Below are 23,321 nucleotides of genomic sequence, written 5' to 3'. Positions count from 1 at the left end.
TACCATGTATTTTATGGTACTAACAATATCTCCTTACTCTAGTATAAAAAAGTATTTGAAACCATTTTTAACATGCATAAACAACTAGCTAACTTAATATAATTTGTTATTTTTATTGAAGTTACATACTTTTTAGAAACATGAGAGAGTAAAAATGGATTGCTTAACCAATAGGCTACATTCTCCCAGTCCTTTTTAATGCATGGAGTTTTAAAAGACACCTCCCAGTTAGAGTGAAAATCGCTATTTGGATAAATACCCATGCATCTGCTGTGGGCTATGTTCATTTTGTTGTTCACTTTCAGTTTATATGGAAACTCTCCTGAATGCCTGTTCTGTGTGTGGTATGACAGCAGATAATGCACCAGGAGTACAAAGGATAGGCAAAATTTGCCCCTGCCTCCAAGGAAATGACAGGGCAGTGACAGCTCAGAAAAGATTCTTTTGATTTCTGGAAAAATGTAATCCAGTGGATGAAATTGGCTTTGTTGGATACTGGAGACCCATCTAAGGAGCTCCAATGAGATACTGTCTATGGCAGCAACTTCTATTGTCTCTGGCAGATGGAAGACTGCCAGGGAAGCAAGCACTGAGAGGAAAAGAAAAGAGATAGGAGAAATCAGAGAAGAAAAAATATCTCTGGATTGGGTGTAATAAAGGACCGCAGCCCAATCTTCTGAAGCTGAGGCACTCTGGAACTGCCCCACAACCAAATATGGTTTTGTTCCTTGTAAGTGACTGGCCATTTCTCATGAATATAAGAATAACCAAACTTTCAATCTGGTATGTGCTTCATGGGTGATTTCTCTTAAGTCTTCCTCCAACATGCCTCTTATATTACTCATAAGCAGGCTAAAAATACAAAGAAATCTCCAAGGAGCTGAAGGCAAAAAGCTTTGCAGGACCCTAAAGAAACTGGCCAAATTTTAACGTTCTAGTTCTAAGCATGGCCAGCTTAGTATGATTTCAAGGTACCCTAAGGGCTTGCTTTCCCCTTACCCTATCCACTCCCCAAGCAAATATTTGTTCGCTGAGCCCTGAAATTGATTTTTCAGGGGAGAGTTTTTCATTTCAAAATAAATGATTTTATATGCCCATTTACTCTCTTGGGCAAAGCAAAATATGGAGGTGGAGTCACTGTGTAGCAGCATGTTGACCCCTTTCCTAACAGTAGGGTAGGAAAGCCTACCTGGTGTTAGAGAACAAGTGCTCATTTCCGAGGACAGCCAAAGAGGAGAAGCTGGGGACTGCCCTACCACACATACGGCATCTTAAACTACTTTGAGAGACCTCAATTTACAAGTTCTTTCCAATTTGTCCCTCTTCCTGGGACATACAACCCATCCTACCCAACCTCATACCCACCTTTTTCACCTGGCCCATCCTGCACTTTATTTGGGTCATAATTTAGACGCGACTTATGGGAAGGTTCTCTGGGCCCTCCGAGGCTGAACTGATGACCACTCAATGCATCCCCCGACATTTCTGTGGCACTGATGATAGCACATGTTACCTTAAGGGGTAATTGCCTGATTTCTTATCTGTTGTTCTCTGTAGACTTTGCTGACTTTGAATGTGTTCATCATTGTATCCCCAGCGTCTAGCACAGTGCCTGAGGCAGAGTAAAGCTATAATTAATGATTATTGGATAAGTGGATGAATTGCTTTCACTCTACATCTGTTATCAAGAGAGGGAATAGAATTAGAGAAAATGCTTACCCAGAGATTTTGGACCGAACTCATGTATATTCCCCTTCCTACTGAAAAGTACACTGACATAAGAGAAAAATATATAATGAAAAGAATAAATCCATATTAGTTGTTATAATTTCTGGGTAGGGCAACTATTGTGTGAGATAATACCAAATCCCAATGGATTATAATAATGAGTTCATTATTCACTCAAATCATAGTCCAGTTCTAGAGCTGCGATAAGTAAATGGCATTGCTCTTTCTGTTCTTGGCATCTATCAACAGTCAGAGGGAGGCAGATCTTGGCCTCCATCCAATGGTCAGAAAGCATGATGGTATCCTGAAGGAAGACTTTTAGGGGTCAGTCTGGCAGAGACATGTTCCTGCTAAGAGCCCCTTGACCATAATTCAGTCACATGATCCTGTTCAATTATAGGAGGAAAAGGAAATAGAAGGTGAAAAACAAAGAAGGGTGAATTCAGCAAACCAGAAAATTTGAGCTAGGAAGTAATTAAGATTGGATTGGTGGAAACAAATGAACTGAAGAATCCATAGCAGATAAGAAACACAGGAAAAAAATCAAGTGGGAAAAATATCTGCAATAATGAAATCAATTCCAGGGATACTTCAAACTCAGCTAACAAATACAAGTCATAGGAGAGACTTCTGGAACCTCTGTTAGGAAAATTAGTGTTGGAAATTGCATTTAGGAAAAGCTAGGCTACCCCACACTGAGCACCAGAGACTATCAGTGCTTGCCCCAGGATGATGCCTACTGTGAATGTCAGTCCTGGGCAGCAAAGCAGAAGAGAGTGTGAAATCATTCTGGGCCTTCACAAGAATAGCAACAGAAGAAAAAGAAAGTGAGCTCAGTGCTACAGAGCTTTTGCCAGGCTAAATTGCTCAGGATATCTTTTTTTATATATTAATTGGTACATTTTAGGTATACAATACATTTACATTTACATTTATCATTAGGTGTTTGTACCTGAACATGATGTATCTTAGTTCTTATTTTTCCCCCATTACCTATGTGCCCTTGTGCTCAGTATTTCTTGATGGAATTAAAATTCTGACCAGGAAGCTTGGAGTAGACCTGGGGCTTAAAGAATAAACAGGGTGTTCAGGAAACAACACTGGAGATGGGAAAGGAAACCTTTTCACTCAGATTAAAGGCTTTGGACACTGTTTTCCAGCCACACACCTTGATTCTTCTTTAAAATTACCATACAGATAGTGTTATTAGAATAATAGGAAAATAAAGATCCTAAAAGACATAGCTGAATAAACAGCCAAGAATGACCAGGTTAAAAAAAAAAAACAGCACTATAAAATGATGACACCAAATACAACTACTACTAGAAGAATGAATTTTAAGATGATGCAAAATTTTAAATACATGTATCATATCCAAAGAGATTTATGAGTCTGCTATAACCATAAAACAATAATTGTTAATTAATATTCGCAGACGATTCTCCATTGGTCTGTTACATTTTACACATCTTACAAAGTGAGGCATTGATTTTCCTTTGTTTTGCACTATTTTATCAGGATATTTATTTAGCAAATACTTTGGAAAATAGAGACTGTCTCCCTCCAGAGCAAAGCATATGCCAACTATGAATATCATGAAAATGTCTCCATCTGGGGCAGCAGGCAGACATGCTAATAAAAGACTCTGGAACCCTGAGCCAGGGGTTCTTCTCCTGTCACACCCTACTGTGTATGCAGGCATCATCTGCCCCATTTGCATCACCCTATGGAAACTAGGACTCAAGAAACCAGTACAAATACTGATATGCTGGCTACTGCTATCGTGGGAGTAATAAGTTATTTTTGTCTCTGACCCAGGAATATCATGGCATCTTCCACTCTCCATGAAATTGTTGCAAGCTAATTTTCATAGGGTGAAATCCCAGAACTTTCATAATTCTTAACAATTATCAGATGGAAATACTGAGAGCCTAAACTGGTGAACTGAAAGACCAAATTAAGGTATTCTTTCAGAATTCAGTCCAAATGATAAATACCAGCCATGGAGGAGGGTTAAGAAATGCGAAAGATAGAGCCAGAGATTCAAATTTGAATCAGGAATTCTAAGAGAATAGAGAAATTGAAAGAAGTAGTAGATAATAAAAAAAAAAGCTTTTACCAAAGTTAAAAAAATAAATATTTAAATTAAAAATAGCAAAAAATGAATTAAAAATAGCACACTATCTCAATCACCTAGTCGATTATTTCATAATTACAAAAGGAGCAAAGTACATCTTCCATATCAAAAGCAGGCAGAAACCACCTTAACCAAGTTGACATCACTAAGAGTAAGATTATGTGATTTCTTATGTGATTTCTAAGGTGATGCACTAAAGGACCCACTATTCTATAACATTCTTTTTGTTTTAGGTCCATTTCTCTTTATTTATTTATGTATTATTTATCAATTTTATTGCATTGCATTCCTTTCACCCCCTCTATAACATTCTTGACAAAAATGTTTACTGTGAATCTGGACACATGGAAACAACTGGACAAATCCAAATGGAAAAACATTCTACAAAATAAAAATTATCCATGAAATGAAAAAAAAGCCAAAAATGCTTTCTAGATTAAAAAGGAAATTTAAAAGCATGACAACAAAATGTGTTCATAGTTCTTAATCAGGTTCCTCAATTTTCACAAAGAGGCTATAAAGGATATTGGAAAAACTGAGGAAATTTGAATATAGACTATAAGTTAAATAATAGTTCTGCATCAAATTGTGTTGAATCATATTTAATCAAAGTTTAAAGATCGGTGTGAAAGTTATTTTAAAGTTATATAATCCTTGTTCTTTAGGAGATAAATACTGAAATATTTAAGATAAAATGTCATTAATGTCTGCAACTTACTCTTAAATGACTCATTATAAAATAACATATTTTATAACTAAAACTGATATGAAATTTTTTCAAAAATAAAAAATTAGGAAAAATAAATTGCAAATTCCAAGAAAATTTAGCAAAAAAGGACTCATGCCTAGATATTTTGAGGATCCACTTTAGAATTCAAAAGTTTAAAAGATTACATCCTGAAAAACTTTCAGAGAGCCATAAATAGGCTACCTACAAAGCATCCTTAGGTATAAATAGAAGATAAAGGAACAATATCATCCAGGTTCTTAGAGAAGGTTAGTTTGAACATAGATTTATGTACCTAGGCAAGACAATTTGAGTGTGAGCACAGAGAAGAAGAATGAAAGGGAAATGTATTTTCAGTCTTGTAAAGATTGAGAAGTTTTATATTCCACAGACATCCTCCAAAATAATTAGTCAAAGATATGCTCCACTTATGCTTTCAGGATGTTCTACCCTTCAGAAGTTTAAAAAGTAGAAGGTTATTTTGGCAGAGTCCCCCGTTTTGTCCCTCTCCCAGATCTCAGTGGCCCCTGCCCAAGCTCAGATCCTAAGGCTAACTCTGCCCAGATGTGGGTGGTAAATGGACTGACTGCATTTGTTGCACTCTACCAAGAGGCAAAATGCAAATGTTTTTAAGAGGTCATTGCCCTCCAACTGTGAAATGGTAATGTGCTAAATTATGTGCTTAATTAATTTTTGCCCAAAAGCTACCACAAAATTGCAAAAACAATTCCTCAGGCAAGTTCCATCCCCTAGAATCAACCTGCATGAAAGTACACAGCAAAGGATCAAAATTTTGCATCAGTAAACTTGTGTGTCTGCTGCAGTTTGATGCTGCAGTTACCACTTGTCTCTTTCTTTTTGTGTTGCTGCCATATAGGTTAGAAACCACAGGAACAAAATGTTTGCTAATTCCTTTTGAATCAGAATCCAAGAGAAAAGCTTCCTGCTAAATTTTACCATGAACAACCATCCTCTTCACAAGTTTAAGTTTTTAAGGAAAAAAAAAATCACAGCAAAATTAGGGAGACTAAGCGGTAATAGATATAGTTATCTTCAATGATGTGAGCTGTAACAATTTCTTAACTAGTCTAAAGCTGTAGCCACATAATAAAAATGAAACTGGGTGAAACAGTAAAAGACTTAGGTTACTCTTTTGTAGACTACATAATGTCATACAACAGCTTTGCAATTATTTGTATAGTTTTTTATTGTCTATCTCCGGTACTTTATGTTTTATATTTCTAGCACCAAACCAGTGCTTAGTACTAGCTGACACTCAAGAAATATTTATAAATTAATTTACATTAAATTATAATAAATGAATTTATTTGTAGGTCATTTACACCTAGGTTACGAGATACATACCCCTTTGTGAATAAAAAGATTTTCAAAGCAAAAAAAAATGACTTTACTAGAGTAAGCTTAGCCCTTGCACTATAATCCCCCACATAATTTCCTATATATTTAGGGCTGAACTTATTTGGAGACTTTTTCCAGAAAGTCTTGGTTTATTTACTTGAGATCAATCATGCTAAAAATACTAGTCTTCATGGATTGGCAGGACATCGCTATGGACAGCTACCTAGTACAAAGCACTTTAGTGTCTCAGCATGATAAGGTTGGATCATACAGCCTTACAGAAGGATGTACTAAAGGAGGTTGGAGAGCCGAGAAATTGAAAGGATCCATGATCTCTGTTGTAGGCCAAGAGAGCCAGCATCTCGAATCAGAGACAACAGCAGGAGCTCCCATTCTTCCTGACAAGTGTCATTCACTCCAGGCCCTTTTCACCTGACCCTAAATGTGAGACCAAAACCAGCATGGTTTTATTTCTCCTCCAAAGCAAACTTGATCTAATTCATAATAGGTTACAAGGTATCAATCAAAACAGGGGCTTTAATATTTTATCTCTATCTTTAGGGTATTTTGACCTCAACAATGTTTCTCAGAGTATTACAAAACATGCTACAGACACACACACACACACACACTTTTTAATTACATGGAAAGTTATTAGTGTTAATGTAGCATTTGACTCAGAGCACATCCACTCTTTGCAATAACATACTGGCACAGAACTTTCATTTGAGATTTCTTATCCCCTTCTCTTTCCCAACAACCTTTCTCCCTTAGGAAAGGAAGCAGGTGGGGGAACAAAGAGTTTGGACTGCAAAATTGAAGAGAGTGTTGAAACTCCTGCCCTAGAGGACTCCTTGTCATCTCCCACTGACAGTCAGCAACACTCCTGGCAGGTTTCCACAGACATCGAGAATACTGAAAGGTAAGTGGGAAGGGACACTGCATACACTGCCACAGTACTCCTCCAGTGAGTGTTCTTAGGGCCAGGGGGAGGGTTTTCTATTTCAGGTCCAGAAGAAACAGAGCTCTCCTTGTTCTCCACAGAAAACACAGGGCTGGGAGAGACCTTGGAGACTGCTTAACCTGCAGATGAAGACTGAGGTTAGAGAAAGTAGTCTCAGTCCTGCCACGGACGCAGAGTCCTAGGCTCAAGTCATCCTCCTCCAGCACACTGTGACCCCACAGAAAACCAAAAAAGTGTGCTTCTTTGGAAGGGAGAAAGAGGGACCTACATACTGTCACAGTTCACCCCCTGGGCTGCTCCCCAAAATTTGCTGAAAGGAAAATAATCTAAAATCCTGTAAAGATGCTTTTAGTAGATTCTTGGATTTCACGTACTGAAAATGGCCTGCTTTGCTGCCGGGTAAGGGCTTAGCATTCAGTGTGGTTCACAGAGGGCTTCTCAAGAAGTTTCTTCCCTTTCTGTCCCAGAACGTAGCTAATGGCCCCTTAGTGGTCAAAGTGAGTCAATGCATTATGTTAGTATCAGTAGCTCACTCCTAGAGAGGGAGTTTCCTTCTGGAGAAGATATTCTGTGGTGATTCTATTTTATTTGGGAAAAGAAGGCAATAATAATTACTAATCAGTGCTATGTCCCATCTAGGTGCTAAAAATGACTTTCTGTGAGGAAGAAAGATAAGGTCTTCATCTGATATTTGCTACTAACGTCCTCAGAGCTGGTCCAAAGCAGCTGAGTGAATACTGGGCAATTCTGACTCATTGATGAAACAATGAACATTTTATTCTTTATTTTTAGAAATGTAACACACAATGACAATTATAGCCATTGTGGTTATACTTTCAGAGAGTAATATAATTCTATAGATAATTACTGAATTTCTGTGTTTATAGAAAATTGGAGCATGTGGTAATTATGTCCTATTAATAAACTTGAATTTTATAAGCTTGGATATCCAAGAATTCAAACAATAAAGCTGTTTGGCTGTTTGATAGAATTATAGACAAATTATGAAGGAATGGTTTGTCTTAGTTTATAAAATAGAAAACTCCCAGTGGGGGAGGGGAGATATATCTGCCAGAATGCCACAATCAGGGCAGAATTCATCAGTAAAGCCATTTTCCTTTTCAGACACCTTGCATAGGAGCTATAGCCATGGCTCATAAGCTTTAAAAAAGCAAGATGTGGATGCAAAAAGCATAGGGTAGGACAGCCCACAGAGGCAGCAGTGTTTCTGCTCAGACTGGAAGTCCACATTCCAGACAGAGATGGGATAGATTGGGTGAAGCAGGCACAGGACACCTGGGATGCAGCTTCCTTGGCTTTCCCTGGCTCTCTACCCTGAAGTCAGTGAGTCTCAAACCCAGCTCTGCATTTATCTCACTAGGAGAGTTTTTTAAAAATACTGATGTCTGGGCCCCATCAAAAAGCCAACTGTACCTGGATCTCTCCAAATGGGCTGGGGCATAGCCGGTTCTTCAGGTGTCAATTGCTGCTTTCTGGGAAGACTGTGCCACAATCCCAGTAGCGCATTCCTAATCCTTTCCTGCCTTACCTACCTGCAGATCTCCCATGAAGCCATATGTGCTCCGAGTACTTTATGGAGTGGGGCGGGGGTAGGGTGGGCTGCTTCCCTCACCTGCCTCAGTCTCTGACTTCATCTGGGAAAGTATTCCTAATGTTTTCACAGCAACGTTTCTACAGGCCCTCCAGGCTGCTTTCCCTTCCTTCTCAAATCACCAGTTCCTGACACCTGAGCTCCTTTTTACATCCTAGTCCATATTCTTGAGAAGGGGTCATTGGCCTCCCTAAAGACAGTGGCTCTGGAACCATGTTCAACAAACAGTTGTATTTTATAAAATAGACTGAAAGATTTTGTACTTAAAATTAAATGCCACCTCTCTTTCTTCAAATGCCAGAAGAAAAATAAATTAGTGGGTAAAAAGTTTTTCAACTTTAGAATTTTCCCTTCAAAAGTTTCTTAAATCATGATGCCTGCTAATGCTTGTCCATTCTGTAGTTAATTAAAGATATGTCTTGGTTTTGGGGTTTTTTTTCTGTTTTAGAGGGAATCTATCACTATGTCTTGAATCCTCATTGTATGACCATTTGAATTTGTATGTGAACCACTTTCCCCAGGGCTGGGAAAGGCAGCTCTCCCACTATGCTAGTTTAGAAGCCGCTAAGACAGCTGCCTGCTCCACAGTCCTGGGGTTTCATGATCATATGCCCTGTAAGATAAAGGAAGATGTTGGAAATGTGCAGTGGTATTGTCTGCCATGGGTTGAGGCATCAGGAAGCCAGGAAAGACAGACTAGGTCCCCAGGGAGATCTCCTCTCCTCTCCTCTTCTCTCTCTCTCTTTTCTCTCTCTCTCTCTCTCTCTCTCTCTCTCCCCCCCTCTCTCTCTCCCCTCCCTCCCTCTCTCCTCTCCCCCCTTCCTGCCTCTCCCCACCTCCTCTTCCCTGTCTACCTCTCCCTCTCCCTCTTCATCCTTCTCTCTCTCACCATGGGAAGCTCTTTTCTGGAGGCTTAGAATTTATCACTTTCATATCATTCAATTTGCTAGCACTGGTACTCATAAATATTTAACATATGTGTTATGCTGAAATCCAATTGTAAGGAAAGACTTAAATCCAAGCAGGCAGCAGTGGAGGACCTGCATAGGCACCATGGTCTCTGATCACAGCCTTGGTGGCATCATCCCTCAGCCTTGGCTTTCCCCAGAGCCCGCTGCTCCAGTTGTGTGTTCTTGGCCTCTCCCTGTAAATCTGAAGTACCGTCCTCATTACCAAAGGGTCTTTTCTTGTCTCAGCAGGTCTGCTCAGGGGTCAGGAGGAGGCTCCTGCAGGAGAAAGCCCTGATGGAAATGTTTGCTAGTCTCTGTCATTCCTTCCAGGGCCAACACAGCTCAGACTTTTTCTCATAAAAACAAAATAAATTCAATATTTGCCTACTGGAAACTAGAGCTAGTACAATTAGGCACAGAATCTCATCCTAGCCTTCACTTGTCTCATAGACCAGTCTTTGAGATTTTATTTTGAGCGTTCTCAGCTGATTATTCTTTGTTTTTATCAATTTTACAGAGACATGCGTGAAATGAAAAACCTTTTAAGCAAACTCAGGGAAACTATGCCTTTACCATTGAAAAATCAAGGTAAGTCTCATCATTTCTCTTTGAGGTGAGGATGTTTTGAACATGATAAACATGGGGCTTGTTTCTGGAGAAATTAAAGCAAGTTTTTTTTACTTTATAACAGTAGAAGGTATTGAGCTTACATTTGTCTTTCTTTGAAAATATGTAATAATGAGACCTGTGTCTCTCAGGTGCTCTGAAGGGGGCCAAGAAACACTTTGACTTGGAAGCAGATTTCTCTGCCCCCTCCCTGTCTCCAGACTGGGGGCCTGTCACATGCTACATCAGGTGCAGTCACACAGAAGGACCGAAGACTTGGCCCTTGCCTTTAAGAGCTTTATAGCCTAGTAGAGGAGATTTAGGAAAGGAAGATCTCTGCCATCCACATGTGTAATTATCTAAACAGAAATAGTAACAATTAACATATATTAGGAACTTACAATGTGCCCCTACTATATTAACTTAATTTTTTGTACTATTTTGTGGTGCTAGGCAAGTGCTCTACCACTGAGCTATATCCTCAGCCCCCTTATTTAATTCTTATAACAGCTTTGAAGGAAATGCTATTGCTGTTTCCCAGTTTACAGGAAACTGAGACAGAGAGAGGTTTTTCAACTTATCCAAAATCACACAGACTGTAAGAGGAAAAATCTAGGAGTGAACCCAGGCAGCCCATCTCCAGAGCTAGCCTAGGAGTACACATCCCAGCACAGAAATGGGATTTGCAGCAGAATGAAGGAAAGCCCTCTCTACACCTTTGTTAACTCTCATATCCCCAGTATCTAGAGCCTGAGACATAGTAAAATAACACTGGCCTAAACAATAAATGTTTGTCAAATCTACACCTAACCTTGCAGCCCTTGGACTAAGAATGGTTACAAACAAACGAACAGCAAGCACTTTCTTTAAGCACATGTAGCTAGAGCACCCACGGGAAAGCATCAGCTTCAGAAAGTGCTACATAGAGAGTCAGGAAAGGCTTTTTAGAAGCAAGAAAGAAACTCCCTTGTTTCTACAGAGCAAAGCAGGACAGGGTGCTGCTTGCCTGAGAGTGAGGAGGAGGGGAAGAAGAGAATTTGGCAGCAGAGCTAAAGTGCCTCTTGGCTCAGGAAGCAGCTCAGCAGAAGGTGGAGAGGTGGAAATGAGAACACCAGACAAAGAGGCTGAGGGCAGTGAGGCCGAACTGCATGGGCTGGGGGTCAGGAAAAGAGGCAGGGGATGTGGTACATCAGGGAAATGTGTGTGACCCTAGATGAGCTTGGTTGCCAAGGCCAGCTGGCTTGAGTCATAGGTGTAGTGCTTTGTAGTATTCAAAAAAAGTAGACAACCTGTTTGTAATGAGAGATTGTTCCAATCACAGCTTAGAAGATTGTTACTAGAAATAAGCATGGTATTTAGGACTCATTGCCTTGGACTAAGGTCAGCCTTGAGTCCAAATGCTGTCTTGACCCCACACCTTGCACTCTGGAGCAAGTGCTTAACTTCTGAAGATATCAGTTACTTCATCTCTGAAAAGGGGACAGTGGCTTTACCTACTTCAGAGGGTGGTTGTAAGGATTAAATGAAGCAATGCTCATATGCCTACTACTGACCTTGCAGAGAGCAAATGCTTGACAGATGCAGTCTTGTATTTTTGTTGCTACTGTCATCACTAGTATTATTTATCACCTGACCCACCCAGCTTTGCTCAGGGGAATGCCAAATCAACATAGAATAGAATAATCCCTGCTGCTACTCACCCTGGGGAGACTGAGTGCTCAGTCCAAGTAAGGCTGACCTTAGGCCTACGGTTCACAGCATTGGCTCCTGGGACTTCAGACTTGGTAATCTTGTCTGAAGATTCCCAGGGTCTAAATGCATTTGGTAGGTCTTCCCCAAGCTCCACAACAGTACCCAGGGGTGCTGAACCTCCCACTCCACTGCCCAGTATCCCCCAGCCTGAATTTCACAGATACCAAAAAACCTATCTTTAAATCAGACCTTCTTAAATATTTCCTCCACATGTAGTAACAACAATTCATGCAGTAGGTTTGAACTACACTTTAATGGGAAAAATCAAAATTTTCATCTTACTTAGGTCATTTTTATAATCATAAAAAGTATAATATATATATTTTATATAACTTCATATTACTTTAGTAAAAAAAAGTAATTCGAATTTTAAATACATTTTAAAATAGAAAAAGAATAATAGACATTGGAATAGTGAGGGAAAGTGTAAGTGAAAAGAGAATTTTCACCCAAAAATGAAAGCATGTCTCAATCCCTGCATGTACTTGGGGAATGAAAAGGAGAAAGCTAGGAGATACAAGGACGTTTTACTCTGAAGGAAGTGGTACAATAACAGTTTAATAATAGTAAAAAGGGGAAGGTAATATATTGTTGGAAATTCAAGTTTCTTCAAGTGGGGGAGAAATGGAACCCCGAGCATATGCAGATCCATCTCTGTTGCATACATGCTGAACATGCACCCCAGCATGCGTACTGTGAGCTGAGTGGTGGGGAAGGGGACTGGCTGCTCTAGAGAGGACCAGAAGCAGGAGTACAGGGCTCCTAGGGTCCCACCAAGAATGTTTTTTGACGGATGCTTATGGTGCCATTTTAATGAACAAATCATCCAGATTCTTCTCCTGAACTGCATAGACCAGGATAGACCACAGAGGCTTCTCCATTCAGGTGATTTATTTATTATACAGGTCTGGAGTAATAGGCACAGGAAATGGTGTGGGGTGAAATGTGAAAAAACTATTCTAGCTCTTTTTGGTAGAATTTTATTGTCAAAACATGATTTTTACTAGTTGAAATCCATTACTGAAAGCCATCTGTTTCTTTCTTGCTTTTTATTTCCTTTTTCTCTTTATTTAATTTATATGAGTGTTTGGAACAAAGACGGGGGTACAGCAGAGATGCCACTACTGGTCCTGGTGTTTCCTACCTTGAGCTCTGACCATATGCACACCTGCCAACTCAGACTCCCCTCTTCTCCAGGCTCCATCTTAGCTCTCACTCAAAAACTGTTCTGTGTTCATTTGAGCATTTAAAGGTTTAACCATATCTTTCCCCTTTCCCATACATTAAAAATTAATAAAAGTTTAAATTGATTTTCAGTGGAGAAGGAGGGTAGCCAAGGGCAGGAATTTTAATGGTTAGCCTTCTGGCCTTTGTCTTAGATGAGGCCTTTTCTTTCTCATCCTTCCAGTGTAAGACTGGAGACAAACAAGGGCACAAAAGAAGAGCAGGAAACCCTTATCCTACTGCAGATCCCCAGCAGGCTCCAGGCACCATCCAGGTCTCCTGACTCCCAACCTGCTGCTCTTTCCCCTGCTGCCATGTCCTTCCTGTCCTAGGTTCTGGGTCACTGGCAGTGCTGTGGGGAGCTTCATTAATTATGATCATCTTGCTGTGTCAAATGGATTATAAATGGAACCACCTGTGGACAACCCACAAGGTTACTGACAAAGGCTAAAAGGAGATTGGAAAGTGAAGGACAAGCACCTTCTAAATGGACTCTGTTGTAAAACAAAACAAATCTGCAGAAATAAATTGAGCCTGAAAGACAGTTGCACCTTTTCTGAAATTCTGCCTTAATGACTGCTGTGGAGTGTGTTGGTGTATTCACTCTTGCATAGAATTTGGTTGTTGATACCATGCATTAGAATTTGTCTGGAAGTAGGTAAGTCAGAAATTGAATCTTCTTGAATGGGTGCCCTCCTGTGAACAGCACTACTCCAGACTAAATTGAGTCTACCACCACCTGTCCCAGACTTACACCCCTACTTGATCCAATCTGGACCCCATATCCAGAACCAAACTGGCCACTCAGGCAGAAGAGTCCTTGGACACTTGGCTAAAGAATACTTGGAGTAAGGCCACCCTCTGTCCTAGAACTGACCCTTTAGTTTCTTTCCTCACCATCTCATATGAAGCCCTCCTAAGCTTCCAGTTGGTATCTGAAGGTCATTCTGGGCGGTTTTACCAGTAGCTGTGCAAGCTTTTGTCCAGGATTTAGTATAACATATATAATCCCCCTGCTCTCCTCCAATCTAATCCACACATTACTTTCAAGTGCATTGCTGTGATTATCCTGAGTCCTTACTCACAAATGTTAAATGTCTACTCAATTTCTAATGGAAGAAAAACAGACCTCTTTGCCCAAAATGCATTGCCCTATCATCATCCAACAAGTAAGAGTCACCTGTGATGTTACAAATTCTGTGCCAGGTGCTAAGGATGCCTCTTGCCCTGGAGGCTGTCTCTCACCAGAGCAGAATCAGATAGAATCGCCTGGGAAGCTCTTCCAGGTGGCACATGCCTCCCCTCATAGAGGTTGTGGTGAGCCTTCAGGCTAGACAAGTGAATTCTGAAAATGACACACACATACACTATTAGAAAGACACAGGAATTAGCATTTAGAACATAAATAATTCCATAACAATTAGACATAGGTGACTACAAGAGCATGGTGTATTGTCACCTAACCCAGATTTGAGTTGAAAATGGAGGATTTTTTGAGCTTGCTTTTTGAAAGTTTTTGAGCTAACATTTTTTAGAATAAGTAAGAGTTACCAAAAAAAAAGATGAAGAAAGACAGGCTAAGCAGAAGACTCTGGATGTAAGCAGGTACATGGGGAGATTAAAGAGCAGGGTATTTCTATGAACTGTAGTCTCCAGTAGTTGGGAAAGTGGTTATATGGAGGCTTAAGGGAGATGAGAAAGGTAGGTGGGCTATATCTTCAAGTGCCCTGTAAGGCAAATTAAGATAGTTGGATTTTATCTTGCCACTGTTGGAAGAATTCAGTTGGGAGACAGGTGCAGTATCCAGGTGAGAAGTGCCTAAGATCTCACCTGAAGCCAAGGGATTGGAGAGGAAGATCTGGCCAGCTAGATGTGGTGCATCAAGAAAAACACAGCATCAAGAATGAAGCTGGGTTTAGAATTGAAAAGTGAGGGAATGATGGTGTCAGTAGTTAAATTAGGGAGACGAGAAGAGAAGCAGTAGGGGTAGAGAAAAATTAAAGTTTGAGACATGGGGAAATTCCAAAAGCAATGCTCAGTTGTTAATGATGCCAAGGTGAGATGTGACCTAGGAGGACTGGAAACAGATCTAAGATCTTCATCACAGTTGTAATGGAAGCCCTATAAAGAGACCACCCATGGGGAGTGTGCAGATAAAAAAGAGCCCTGGAATACCAAAAGTTAAAGTTGGAGGGAGAAAAATATACTTTACAAAGGGGCCTGAGAAGAAAATCAGAAGAGCATTATGAAATAAATCCAAGGCAGAGAGGAAGGAATGGCTAAAAGTACAGGGTGATTAAAGTGGATAAGAACTGAAAGTGTGCACAGGATTTAGCAGCAAGGTACTCATTGGCATTGTTGGCATAAACCACTGATGTGAAATTTGGGGCATAGAAGTCTGGTTAAGGAAGGTTGGAAGTGAGTGGGAGATGAAGAGCTGGGGCAGCAAGGGTAAATGCATGAGGATTTTCATAAAGAGTTGTTTATGGAGTGGTGAGAAGACAGGACTGGATGTAGATAATGTGCTAAGTGCTGTAGCAATTGTTTATATTAGGGATGGGAACAAGAAAGAATGCAGATGCATGGCACAATCACAAAAGACTTTGCAGAAAAAAAAATGTTTATGCTAATCTTGAAGAGAAGATTACCTTGTCTAAGGAGGGAGGACTCTCCTTAAAAGGAGAAATGGCATGTGTAATAGAAGGGAGGCAAGGGAAAGTGAAGCATATTTAGGGAATTCTAAGTGGTTGTTTTGAACCATCCCCTCCTTCAAAAACTCTCATTCCAGGCAGACTGGACTGTTTCTTTACTTGGATCCAAATTAAGCTGCCTTTGATCACTTCCATATCTTTGTTCATATTGTCCCCTTTATCAGAATGCCTACCCCCTTCAACATCATTCAAGCTCTCCTCATTCCTTGTAGCCCAGAATGATCATCAAGGCCTCCAGGGATCTTCTATAAACATTTTTCTTCTTCTCTAAATCTCCCTTTATACCTCCCCCATAGGAACTCTCATAGCACTATATTTGTGTTTCTCTAATGGCATTTTTAATGAAGATTCATAGTTGCTCCCAGAAAGATCTTTGCAGCAGGGATCATTTTTCTATTAGGACCCATCTTGGTATTACCCTCAGTACCCAACAAAAAGCCTGGCACTTACCAGGTCTTCAATGTGTGTGGTCTCAGGACTGGCAGCATCAGCATGTCTGGGAACTTGTAAGAAATGCTGATTCTCTGGCTTCACCCCAGACCTACTAATCCAGAAACTCTGGAGTTGAGGCCAACAATCTGTGCTTTAACATGGCTTCAGATGATGCTGAGGCAGCTAATGTTTGAGAACCACTGAGTTCAATGAAATTCTCTCTTTTTAATTTTTTTTTATGTTTTATTTTTTCCCTGGAATAGAAACTTGTAACTACTATTTCACTATGAGCATTTCTCTTAATTATATCTGAGTGCACAGCTTTAAACTCAGCTTATTATTTGAAAAGTTCTCATTTTCATGTTCTTTTTTCCTCAACATTTCATTTACATAAGAAATCTTTTAGCAACAAAATAAATTTAAGCAATAGAGAAATGGTATCTTTGTGTTTTAGGAGATTCCAATGTCCCTAGTTTTAGTATTAAACATCAAATGAGTAAGGTTCATACTCGCTGATGGTTGAATTTTCTGCTCTTTCTTTCACTTTCTCCTATGCGTTCCTTTTCTCTTTCCCTTTTCCACTTTTCATTTTCACATTTAAAGCTGTCCTTGGTTACATTTTTCCTGAGATTGTGCATTTTGAATAAAAGATGCTCTACAAGTTTTAATTAATACACCATATCCAATGAACATTCACAATAAAAGACCAAAGATTACCCAACAGGTTCAAGTGGTTTACCCCAGAAAATTTAGAACAAGTGGGAAAATGTTCAATTATGCTCACATCCCATGCACAGCCCTTTGGAGGCAAGATTTCAATCCATGTGGAGACATCCTTACTTGAGTCAACTTCAAACCATTCCAGGCATACTTGCTGCTTGGTAAATTTCTGTGTTTACTGCAGGTGTCAGCTTCCTATGGTGTGGAAAACTGCTCTGAATTTCTGCCAAGAATTTTTGAGCTTCCGTGTCTCCTTGGCCCTAGGTGATGATCAGACAAGCTCCTGGCTGGGCAAAGGTGTCACAAATGCACAACAATGCTGCCCCAAACCATCAGTCATCCTTAATAGGTGCCTGCCCTTTGCTTAATCACTTTCCCATCAACTCCTGTCCACTTGTGAGTGAAATATATGTGTGCGTATTCAACATACATATCCTGTATATATGTATGTGTCATGTATACATACATAGCTGCATATGTGTGTATAAAATACATATACACATATACACACATATGCATATATATATCAGACAAAGAAGAATTTCAATACTGTAAAAGGCAGTACATTGAAAAGCTTTTTGACTCACTGTAATGAATAAACAGATACAAGATGCAGTCATAATAAAATCTAATAATATCTATATAATACCTTTGTGCTTTTCAAATATTTTAAAGAGAGAGAATATGACTAAATATATGACTAAAATATACACACTGTAGTTTCTTTTGTAAATACAATATTGGAAGATATATTTTCTCATGGAGTAGGAACAATAAACATCACAATTATATTTTATTGTATATAAAGATCAGGTAAGTCCCTCCTCCAATCTGTTTTATTTATGGTGAAAGGGAAGGAGGTAAATTAATTTTGAAAATAGATCTTCTGAGTCTTAGAAATCTAGAAATATAAATAAATGCCTTCCTAGTTCTGATGACTCTGTTCCAGGAAAGCATCAAATTGTTAGCAAACTTAAGTTTCAGTAAAGTAGTCAGTATCCAAAAAGAGGCTGAAGGTAAAAATTTTTACCCTTCAGAGAATGCTATATATTTGCCATATCCAATTAGGTTAAGTTTATTGATCACTGGGTGATTAAAATAAAAGTCATAGAAATGATGAAAAAGTAAGGTATGATTTCTTGTTGTTGTTGTTGTTCCAAATATATCATGATTCATCTCTGAGAGATCTTCCTGAGAAAAAAGGCTCATGTATAGTATCTGACATTCTTTTCAGTGACTTAACTCTTTGGGGACAAGTTAACTATAAAAAAAAGTCCTAATTTTAGCTCTCAAAATGTTGATGCCCAGATTGTTGTAAATTATTTTCCACTCTGGAAATGATGAGAATAGCCCTGTTTTTCTCCATGGTAACAGAATTTAAGTTTTGAGAGAGGGTTTTAATTTGTGGAGACTGGAGAGGGGACTGTGTCTGAGTTGCTTGACATGCACAATTGGGGCATCCATTTTCTCCTCTGATATGGACTTATGTCTCAAGTTCTTCCTAGATATATAGCATAATGCATCTTTCCAAGGACCACTGTCAACTTTGGTGGATGATATTCACTTACAAATAAATATGACACATGAAAGCCCTTAGGGACAGAAAGGAAAATACCAGGCACTTGGATGACACCACTTATGTAAGAAGACCAGAAAGCCAGGACATGTTTTTGTTCTTGACAGTTTCTAGAACATCTAGGTTCAGTAATCAAGAAAAACAAACCCTCTGTAGAAAAAACTAGTTCTACTGAGGTAAGAGACTTCCTTCACTCTATCCATATCTTCATCTAACTACTGATTCTATGACTTTTGCCAAGGTTCTGTCTCATTTAAGATTAGTTTGGAAAAAGAGTCTCTTATCCTAGCCCAGAAAGGGTACCTAATAGTCACCAGTACCAACCAGCCATTTTGTCCCACTGAGGCCATGTACTAGCACTTCACCAGATGGTAATTTCTGGCTTATTTCCTTATGCAATAGCTCTTCTCCAGCCACGAGATCCACACTGGCCAATTCTACTCCAACAGGATCTTCCTATCCTGCCTCTCTTTAATACCATACTATTTTTTTAAAAACCCAACTCATTAAACCAGATTTGGTTTACTGGTTTATTTCTTCCTCTACTTGTTAACATGCTAAAAATTTCAAATCAAAACTTATGAATTCAGCAGTTATCATCCATCTCTGAATGCCTTTATGCACATAAACCTACAGAAAATGTTAGGAAAAGATTCAATAAAGAATAGCTGTAATTTCTTCTGGAGTTATGAAGGAAGTAAACGGAGCCAAGACAATGGTCCTATGTAAAGGAAAATAATTAATGATAGCTATATGATCTAAATGCTTTCTTAGGTAATAATAGCTATATTTTAAACTGAGAATTTCCTCCATTTTAGGCACTAAGCAACCTGTCCAACCTAAATATTTTTCATAGATTATTTCATTTAATCCTCACTTAAGGTGAGTAATTTTAATTATAAAACTCTAATTTGCAGACAAGAAAACTGAAGCCTAATGAGCTTGAGTTCCATGTTCAAAGTTACAGAATTAGTAAATAGCAGAGGTGAGTTTAGAAAACATGCCAACTTTACTCCAAGGCATGAAATCTTTCTAATAAACTACCTACTGCTCCCAACTTGCGTGATTCTCAACCTTGAGCTGTTTTGCCCTTTCTCTAAGGCATTTGGCATTTCCATAGCTGGGAACATTTTTGGTTGTCCCAACTGGAAGAGGTGTACTCTTGGCATCCTAATGAGTAGAAGGAGACTGCTAACCATGCTGCAATGTCTAGGACAGCCTCGCACAACAAAGAATTATTGGGTCCAAAAGGCCAAGAGTGGCTGGTCATGGTAGCCTACATCTGTAATCCGAGCCCTCTGGGAAGCTGAGGCAGAAAGATCACAAGTTTGAATCAAGCCTGAGCAATTTAGAGAGGTCTCACACACACACACACACAACAATAATAATAATAATAATAATAATAATAATGTAAAGACTGGGTATATAGCTCAGTGTGAAAGCCTTGGATTCAATCTCCAGTACTGAAAATTTAAAAAAGTCAACAGTACTGAGACTGTGGAACACTGGTTTAAAGAATGGTGGATTTTTAAAGCCACTTTTTAAAAGTGGCTTGTTTTATCTGTTACTCATTCCTATGTACATTCTGTCTCACCACAGATGACAGCAGCCTTCTGAATCTAACTCCCTACCCCTTGGTTAGAAGACGGAAGAGAAGGTTCTTTGGGCTGTGTTGTCTCGTCTCAAGCTAAGCGATTTCTCCTGGAAACCCACCACTGGGAACACCTGAATAAAGAATCACGAAACCTGAGAACCTCCAGACAGCTGAACCACACAGTGATTGATTTTTGACTAAGTTTTCTATGATTCCTTATTACTTTTACCCGCCTCTCCCTGCCCTTTTCAATGATTTTACACTTGAAAGCAGCTGCCATCAAGGAAAAAAGAACAGATTTAAAAAGCAGGCTGTTTTTTTAAAGGATTTCTAAAGTTGACATTGTGCATGTCTGCTCCAAACCATGCCATGACAGATGCAAGAATTATGATTTTTAAATTATTTAAAGATTTTTAAGTGTATTATAGAGAAAAATTATTTCACATATAATAGTATATCTATATCTATAGCTCCTGCTGATCTCATGTTAACACCTTATCATACATGAAAGAAGTCTTTAAACATAGAAATCTACTTAAAACTACAAAATTGTGTTTTAAAATTCCAATATATCAATATCATTAGAAATAATGTAACCAAACATATACCACCTCACTTATTTCTTTCTCTGCACTCATTTACCTTTAGTCTTCCATTCTGTCAGAATCTAAACCTTCAACATAAAAATACCATCTTAATTTATAACAACAAAAATCATATATGAGAAATACATTTTGTAAATACACAATAATCCTAATACCTTCGCACAATGCTATGGGAGACTAATTTCCCTTTGAGCCAACAGTGTCTTTTCAGCTTCTTGGAGAATGAAGTTAGGAAATGGTGTAGTAACATATACAATTACCCTCAAATGTAAAATTGAATATTATCACATTTTGTTCTAATTGAAATCTGAAGCATGGTGTCTGCACATCAGCATAGTGTTAAACTCATAGGGCATGCTGGAATTAGCTCAGATCGTAAAAATATTAACATTTTACATTATTAATAAAAATTTTTAGTTAAGCTAAGCTTGTCTCATTTTAGATGACTATGCAGATATAACTTTTCCAATGTGTACTTGGTGTCTTGTCTTATGCTTAGAATACTGAAAGCAGGACACATTAAGCAATATTATATTTTAGAAAGGAGGAAGTCACGTGCTTTGTTTTTCTGCTCACAGCTTTGTTGTGATCTTCCTCCACTAAACTTGTAATATGATTCAAATTTTGTTATATTTCCCATTTCTCCTTTGACCCATTTCCAGACAGAATTTCCCATGGTTGGAGATATCAAGTCTTTGCACTTCTTTTCTTGTTTCTATAGTTTGAAAAATCTTGAAAATCTGGACAGGAGGCACCAGTGTCCAGCACAACAGAAGTATGACCCTAATGCCCACATGTGGTTTACATAAAACTCACCTTCAATCTCAACCCTGCAAAGGCATTTATATATACACTAATATCGTTACCTAAAAACTAAATATTTTTAGCTTAAATGGAGATGAAGAAAGTGAATAATTACTGTATTAGGTTGAATTATATGAAATTGCTGATATTTGACTGTTTCGATCTATAAAAATGGCAGTTTCAGATAATTCTCCCTAGTATCTGATGTGCAAGTAAAAGAATTAAAACACTAGAAGACATCTCAAAAGGTCACGCGGGTCCCTACTTTGATTACACCAGCTGTTACTTGGCCTTGATCTTGACTTCCACACTTGTGTTCCAACAAACTGGTATTTGATGCAAGGTTCCAGGTATGCCTGGCTTCACAAAAGGAAGTATCCTTGACAAGCTATATGAGAAAAATCACAATTTTCTAAATCAAAAACTTGTAAAACAATTGTGATAGTATATTATTACAAGTAACTATTCCCAGACCCACCTGGTCTGCTGACGTTGATTTTCATAAATCAAGCTTAATTAAAGCTTAATATTCTTTCCTGAATCTGGAATGTTATTTCATTTAAGGGCCATTGTTTTCAAGATTATGAAGTAGGCCAAATCGGCATGCTCTCAGCTCCTGTCTCTGCCTTCTCCTACCTTTGACCATATTGAAACTTTAGCCTCAATCTTGTTCCTACTAATCCATGAAAAGTTATTAATTGATAAGCCCAACCTTGTATTCAGCAGGTTCTTCTAAATGCCTAACCTAAATCATTTTTGCTTGGTTAATTTGAGTTCACTCTCGCCTTAGTCTCAGTGTGAAAGTAACATCTTATGTGCAATTGTCCTCTGTACACCTAAAGACTGTTAATAAATTCAGATCTCACCTCCATGTCTGCGAAGGCTGTAGTAGCTATTCATGGAGATGGGAATTTGTCTACCTAGCCAGACTTTCCATATCAAAGATAATATACTCAGCCACCTTATCTTTTATTCATAGTGCCTGTTTTCCAGACTTCGATCAATTTTATAGTTCCTGTAGACAGACATACTCCAAGATTTATAGATAATTCTTTCAGTAGCAGGTCCTAAAATTACATTTAGTACTGAAAGCTCTGATAATCTACATTGGCTCATAGTTGCAATAGGTGATTCGCCATCTCCCATTAGATATGCCAGTGCACCCGTTCGGAGCTGCCCCTCTCTCCTTCCACCTTCCAAGGACTTTCTCAGGTATAGTTCCATGAGATAAAGTTCTGCTGTCTTAGCTTCTTGCTGGAATTTACTTTGAGATTAGCAATTAACCATGAGCTGGTCTCTAAAGGTAAGAAGAGAACAGTGAACCTGCTTTCTCATGTGTACCCACATGCTTGAAACAGAAAATGACATAAACTTGGCACACACACTCACACATTTTATCCCCAATTTTTCATAACCCCCGTTGTTATTTTTCCAAATTACAAAGGCAATACATGCTCTTTGCGGTAAATTTGAAAAATATTACCATATAACAAAAGTTAAAGTCACCTGAATCCCTCCACATTTAAAACTACATTTTTGGGCTTTAAATCAGTAAGGGACTAGGTCTGAAGGGACTTTTAGATAAGACAGATAAAATGCCCATGATGCCAATGTGTCATTTTAAATATCTGTCCAGTAATGTTTCATATGCATCTAGGTGTAAAACTAACTACAAACTTCTGGTTGTGCTTTTGTTCATGGCTACAAACAAAGTTTTAAAAGTAGCACAGCCCTAACTGCCTCCTCTAATTAATTAATGCTCCTGGGGAAATTCTAAAATCTTGTTGACCATTATGTTCCTCCATGCTCCTGTAAAAACA

General features: G+C 38.7%; 1 protein-coding gene across 2 annotated transcripts in view; it reads left to right on the top strand.

Moving 5' to 3' along the window:
* Rgs7bp (regulator of G protein signaling 7 binding protein) overlaps positions 1–22,816 on the top strand; it is a 96,544-nt gene extending 73,728 nt beyond the window's left edge. The window contains exons 4-7 of one of the 2 annotated variants that reach the window (XR_002388847.2): positions 6,726–6,873; positions 9,995–10,065; positions 17,107–17,271; positions 20,098–22,816. Coding sequence is in view for 1 of the 2 variants with exons in the window: in XM_004862879.3 (XP_004862936.1) it covers positions 6,726–6,873; positions 9,995–10,065; positions 20,098–20,189 (311 nt within the window). In the remaining variant the exon portion in view is untranslated. The remainder of the gene's footprint in view (positions 1–6,725; positions 6,874–9,994; positions 10,066–17,106; positions 17,272–20,097) is intronic. The other variant, XM_004862879.3, reaches the window with a different exon arrangement.
* The last annotated feature ends 505 nt before the right edge of the window (positions 22,817–23,321 follow it).

The sequence above is a fragment of the Heterocephalus glaber genome, unplaced genomic scaffold, assembly GCF_053883595.1.
Source record: "Heterocephalus glaber isolate CG9 unplaced genomic scaffold, H.glaber_assembly_v1.0 deba00001543, whole genome shotgun sequence".
Classification (NCBI taxonomy): Eukaryota; Metazoa; Chordata; class Mammalia; order Rodentia; family Bathyergidae; genus Heterocephalus; species Heterocephalus glaber.
Note: the sequence above shows the minus strand (reverse complement) of the source record. Positions and strands in the feature narration are given on the sequence as shown.